This window comes from Trematomus bernacchii, unplaced genomic scaffold (assembly GCF_902827165.1).
Source record: "Trematomus bernacchii unplaced genomic scaffold, fTreBer1.1, whole genome shotgun sequence".
NCBI lineage: Eukaryota > Metazoa > Chordata > Actinopteri > Perciformes > Nototheniidae > Trematomus > Trematomus bernacchii.
The window spans coordinates 17,567,619-17,572,941 of NW_022987720.1; the positions used below are offsets into that span (position 1 = coordinate 17,567,619).

The window sequence follows — 5,323 nt, forward strand, 5'->3', positions numbered from 1 at the left end:
AATTCTGCCTTTTTTGGATTGCAGACTTTGCAGTCTTTCAGAATATAAAAAAGGATTACAATCCTCTGATCCTAAACAGTGAGCACCTGCAGCAAATATTCTGTTATTATTTCAAGACCAACACCAATTATGTAACACACATGCTTAAGACGCATACAATGTACTATCAATGCCAATATAATTGAGTACCTATTACAGTATATTAACAAGAAGCAAGTGTTTTGTTTTTAGTTCATTCAAATCCTGTTTCTTTTGGAGCTGGTGTAGCCAGTCTGGGTCTTAAAGATAGAAACCACACTGTGTGAATACATTTAGGAAACAATGCTCGTCACTAAGTTCACTGGTGTATGGGAAATGACTTGTTGTTTTGACCTGGCCATCCCATTTTCAAATGGTGAATTGCTAACTACCCAATGAATTATTTACTAGACTAAAAACATTTGTGCCACATTCTCGTTCATTTCCTGAATCATGACATTTCAAACATGCAGTAACAACCCGTTTTAAGCTCACCCAAAACTGGCCAATAGGGTTTCATTTCCTGTTTCCCAGCTTGGCTACATACTGGGTTGTTTCTCAGTGCTGCATGATTTGAGTTACTCCCACAAAAGTCATGCACAGGAAAACCAAGAGCCTTTGCTACTTCATGTCAAGAACAATAGATAGGCTGTCAGTGTGCTCTGAGGCTAGAGAGACAAGTTTATCGAGGCACACAAAGTTATTATGCTACTGCCAGAGGAACCATTATAAGTAGGCTACATGAGGACTTAAACCGGAGGATTTGTGCTGTTTTGAACTGTGGATTAACTGCATTGTACGTGACAAGCTACTGATCATGTCTCTCCCAGAGGAGGATCTCACATGTCCAATCTGCTGTGACATCTTTACCGACCCTGTGTTGCTGCCATGTAGCCACAGCTTCTGCAGGAGCTGTGTGAAGCGCTGTTGGGAAACAGGCGTACGTGACTGTCCAGTATGCAGGAAAAGAGCCTCTAAGGCCAGTCCTCACACCAATTTGGCTCTGAGAAACGTCTGTGAAGCCCTTTTGCAGGCCAGGAAGAATTCAATGTTGGTGGAAGAAACTTTGAATTGTATTCTGCACGGGGAGAAGTTAAAACTTTTCTGTCTGGTTGACAAACAACCCATCTGTGTGGTGTGTCAGTCTTCCAAACTGCACAAGGGTCACGACTGCTCGCCTATAGAAGAGGCAGTGCTGGACTGCAAGGTAAGGGGGAAAAAAATCAATGTGTTTCCAGACTTCATCGTAAAAGCAACCTTTTAAACGGACTCTGCTGTTTTTGTACACCTGATGTATTCAAGGTAACACCCAAGGGTAGAATGCTGCCCAGCAAGTCTGTCCAGATTGTGAAAAAACTCCTGGGCCAAGATATTCAAAGCACTCATAATTCTGATGCATCCTTATATAAAATGAATTGATCTCTGCTGACTCTCACCTGCTTGTCTTTCAGGATGAACTTGCTTTATCACTCAAGAACTTACAAGATAAAATGGACGGCCTCCAAAGGATTCAGACGACCTCTGCAGACATGTTCAAGTTTATCAAGGTAAATGTGATGAGATGTCAGATGTGTGGTTTTGAATGAAAAATAATCTGGTCAAATAAACCAGAATTTGCCTAATCTTCCTCAGAATCAAGCACAAGAAACCCAGACATTGATCGAGAGCCAGTTCAAGCAACTGCATCAAATCCTCTACGAGGAAGAGTCAGCCAGAATAGCTGCTGTTAAAAAAGAAGAAGAAGAAAAGATTGCAGGATTGAAGGATAAGATTAAAGAACTGTCAGCAGAAGTGCTATTGCTCGCAGAGACCATCTCAATCATACAGGAGCAGCTGAAAGAAGAAGATATGATCTTGTTGAAGGTCTGTACAGTCAGGTATAAATCAACCTTTTAATATTGTTCCCCAAAACCTCCCACCTTGACTGTGACTCTTTCTGTTTTCCAGAATTTCAAGGCCACTCAGGACAGGTAGGTCAGCACAGTTATGGGTTTACACTCTTTGAGTTGACAATGCCATATTCTCAGTCCAACATATGTGTTTCTACTGTATCACAGAGAAAGAAGCATACCTCTTGGTTCAGACAACTTGTCGGGGTTACTAATTGATGTGACAAAGCATCTCTGCAACCTCAAATATAAAGTATGGGAGAAAATGCTGGACAAAATTGACTATAGTGAGTACATGTCATAGCTATAAGGCTTCAAGGCCTAGAGAGTAAAATTGTACAACCCAGACCGTGTTTCCTCATCAATCTTTCTGCTAATATCCTGTCTTTTAGCCCCTGTTATTTTGGACCCAAACACAGCACACCCCTGCCTCATCCTGTCAGACGACCTCACTTCCCTCCACTACTCAAAGCAGCACACTGGTTGCCCTGACAACCCAGAGCGCTTCCACATGAGTGCAGAAGTGGTTGGCATGGACGCATTGGGCTCAGGAAGCCACCACTGGATCGTGGAAACAGGAAGTAATCAGGACTGGCTCCTGGGTGTGGCCTCTTTGTCTGTACCTAGAAACTCTGAGGTCTGCGCTCGGCCTGAAAACGGCTTCTGGACTTTGTGTTTACGGGACGGAGAGTTCAGGGCAATGACCTCCCCCCCGACCCCTCTGACACTTACAAGAGTGCCAAAACAGGTCAAAATTCAACTGGATTACAACAAAGGGACAATGTCTTTCTTTGACCCTGCTGATGACACACTCATTTATGCATTCACACACACGTTCACAGAAACTTTACTTCCATATTTCTATACACAAAACAGTCATCCATTGAGAATAATGCCAGAGAAAGTACTCATCACAATGTTGCGCCAATAAGCAGATGAAGGACAGGGATATTTGTATTTTGGGATTTACTGGCTGAAATGTTAATGTTCTTTAGAAACATTTTCTGTTTTATTTGTTGTAATTATAATTAGGCTACATTCAAACAGCAACCAATATATCAAAGCTTTAACAAAAAAAAGTAAATCATTTGGTATTAGTGGCTGTCGTCACTCATTTATATAGGCCTGAAACTTGACAACTTTCACTCTAGATTTGACAACTTTGGGAGCGGATGCTATAGCAACTGCCATTGGAAAAGTTGTCAAAATTGGCTTAGGTTATTCTCTGGTAGGTCAAGCAGCCAATATGGCTCTTCCAATCACAATTGATGTCATACATCCTAAAATGCTGGATAAATAAAAGCTCGAACCTTTAAAACAAGCTGTTGAGTTAAGTTTGGGAACCATTCAGCTATAGTTCACTTCCCAAACAAAATGAAGAAGAATAAATATGAAGTTTGAGTCCATCCATAAGTGGGTTATGGTTTGTAGCATGCAATTTCCTTATGTTTAATCATTTTTAATGGCCTTATGTCTGATTGTATAATACTGCTGCACATGTTTTCTATGATTGTTCTATTGGTAATTATTTTAATTTTATGTTGGTTTTGAATGAAGGATAAGTGTCTAACCCTTTTAGCACAATGCACTTTAAGAAAAACACACAAGCTCACACAAATCACATTCTTCACACGAGGAAGGATTAGACTTTACAGTTGAGTTTATTGGTCACTTTTGTACACATGATGGCGCCAAAACCAAAGTAATAAAGGTTTTCATTACAGTGTGTAGACTGTATCACACACATAAATCGTAAATAAATGTATCTTAAACATGATTAGTATATGAAAACATTATATTAAAATGTTGATTTGCCAATTGTTGACTCATTATTTATGAGGTTAATCTTTTTTCAGGATTATATTTTTTCAATCTACATAAAATAAATCTAATCAGTGAAGCACATTAATCAAATAATCAAACCAAGGGTCAATATGTGTATTACTTCTTCTAAGCAGGTGGGATTTGTGCAGCTGGGGTTTTGTTGTTCTTTGCATTAACACAGATACAGCACTTTTTCAGGCAGGTGTCTGAGAAGAAAGGCACCTTGTCCAGACGACATAGATAGATAAGCGGCTGGATGGTGCTGCTGATGTTAAGGAAAGCGAAGCCCACAGGCTGCACGTAGCAGCGGAACACATCAGGGGAGTAGATGTCTTCAAAAGGAAACAGTGCTACAGGTGGCAGGTAGTTAAACACAATGATACAAAGGATGGACAGCACTGTCTTGAAGGCCTTCTTCTTCATGGGGTGCATCTCATCTTTCCCTCCTGCCCTGCTGGACTTCTTCAGGGCCCACAGTATGCTCGCATTACACAAGACCATCCAAGTAAATGCTGCCAGCATTTCACCAGTGAACACCTTCTCAAAGTTGGGGAGGCCTCCCACAGTCTTGGCAGCAGAGTAGGCAAAGGTAAGGCAGAATACCAGCAATGAGAGGCTTAACCTATAAATGATGGGTTTAAACTGCCCAAACCTTACTGGAAAGATCACAGCTACAAAGCGATCTAGGCAGATACAGGATAGAAACAATGGCCCACTAGTGTCTTTTACACCATAAGAAAACTTGGTGGCTAACCAAACGTCTTTGCTCTGCCAGTAGTACATGTTAAGGAAGGTGAGAGGGGTCATGGCACTAAAATAGGCATCCATGAAAGCCAGGCAGCCCAAGAATATGTCTGAAGTTGTGGGTTCTTTGCGATTTCGGATGAGGATTGCAATGACAAGTAAGTTGGCTGGGATTCCCACGATAACGTTGATGCTCTGGAGGGTCAGATCAAAGAGAATACCCTCTACCTGATGGTCGCATCCGTCAAACACACTGAAGGGTTCTGCTGTGGCATTGGTGCCAGCAGTGGTGTTAAGAGGGAGTAGAGTCTGGACAGTGGTTGAAGAAACATTTCTCTCCATGATTTTGTCACTGTAAAAGGACCCTGGTGGAAAAAGGAAAATAAATAGTGGTTAGGGTTTACCATTTTCTAGACATCATTCACTCACTCACAATACAATTTCCCATTAACACCAGGTGTTTATCATGGAGACTTGTATTTCATCTTGTGTTCTTGCTCTGAAGCACATTAAGAAGCCTTGTTTCTAGTTTGCTGAGAAGTTAATTCTCAATAGAGTTCAACTCACCGCAGAGTAAATGAGACAGTTCCCAGAGAGCAACAAAAACATGTTACAAACAGCGTCAGGGCTTCTCCTCAGGCTGTTATCTTGTTATTGTGTCTGTGTGGACCTTCCTCTGGGAAGCTTGACTCCCCGTATATAGGGACATCTAACTCACTTAAGGGACTCATACTAAAAGCCCCACCCTTTTACTGCAGAATAAAAGGGCAGCTATACCCAAATTAAAAAGGCAGAGTTCATATGTTGCACATAGACAATTGTTTAAGATTCTTAAGAGCAGTCATTTC

At 41.3% G+C, this 5,323-nt stretch overlaps 2 protein-coding genes across 2 annotated transcripts; one reads left to right on the forward strand and one right to left on the reverse strand.

Annotated features, from left to right (window-relative positions):
* Positions 1-611: 611 nt before the first annotated feature.
* LOC117493665 (zinc-binding protein A33) lies at positions 612-3,715 on the forward strand. The gene is made up of 6 exons (XM_034144317.1): positions 612-1,225; positions 1,470-1,565; positions 1,651-1,881; positions 1,966-1,988; positions 2,076-2,194; positions 2,300-3,715. The coding sequence occupies exons 1-6, from the start codon at positions 836-838 to the stop codon at positions 2,836-2,838; spliced, it is 1,398 nt and encodes a 465-aa protein (XP_034000208.1). The 5' UTR covers positions 612-835; the 3' UTR covers positions 2,839-3,715.
* Positions 3,716-3,857: 142 nt separating this feature from the next.
* LOC117493315 (G-protein coupled receptor 183-like) lies at positions 3,858-4,817 on the reverse strand. Its single transcript, XM_034143821.1, has one exon. It carries the CDS (start codon positions 4,815-4,817, stop codon positions 3,858-3,860), a length of 960 nt encoding a protein of 319 aa, XP_033999712.1.
* Between the last annotated feature and the right edge of the window lie 506 nt (positions 4,818-5,323).

What these genes read in the sequence shown, in the direction of transcription:
- LOC117493315 (XM_034143821.1), bottom strand. Translation starts at nt 4,817, where the DNA reads ATGGAGAGAAATGTTTCTTCAACCACTGTCCAGACTCTACTCCCTCTT.
- LOC117493665 (XM_034144317.1), top strand. Translation starts at nt 836, where the DNA reads ATGTCTCTCCCAGAGGAGGATCTCACATGTCCAATCTGCTGTGACATC. An exon ending in AAGATATGATCTTGTTGAAG is followed by an intron (nt 1,882 to 1,965) that starts GTCTGTACAGTC and finishes TCTGTTTTCCAG; the next exon opens with AATTTCAAGGCCACTCAGGA. An exon ending in GCTGGACAAAATTGACTATA is followed by an intron (nt 2,195 to 2,299) that starts GTGAGTACATGT and finishes CCTGTCTTTTAG; the next exon opens with CCCCTGTTATTTTGGACCCA.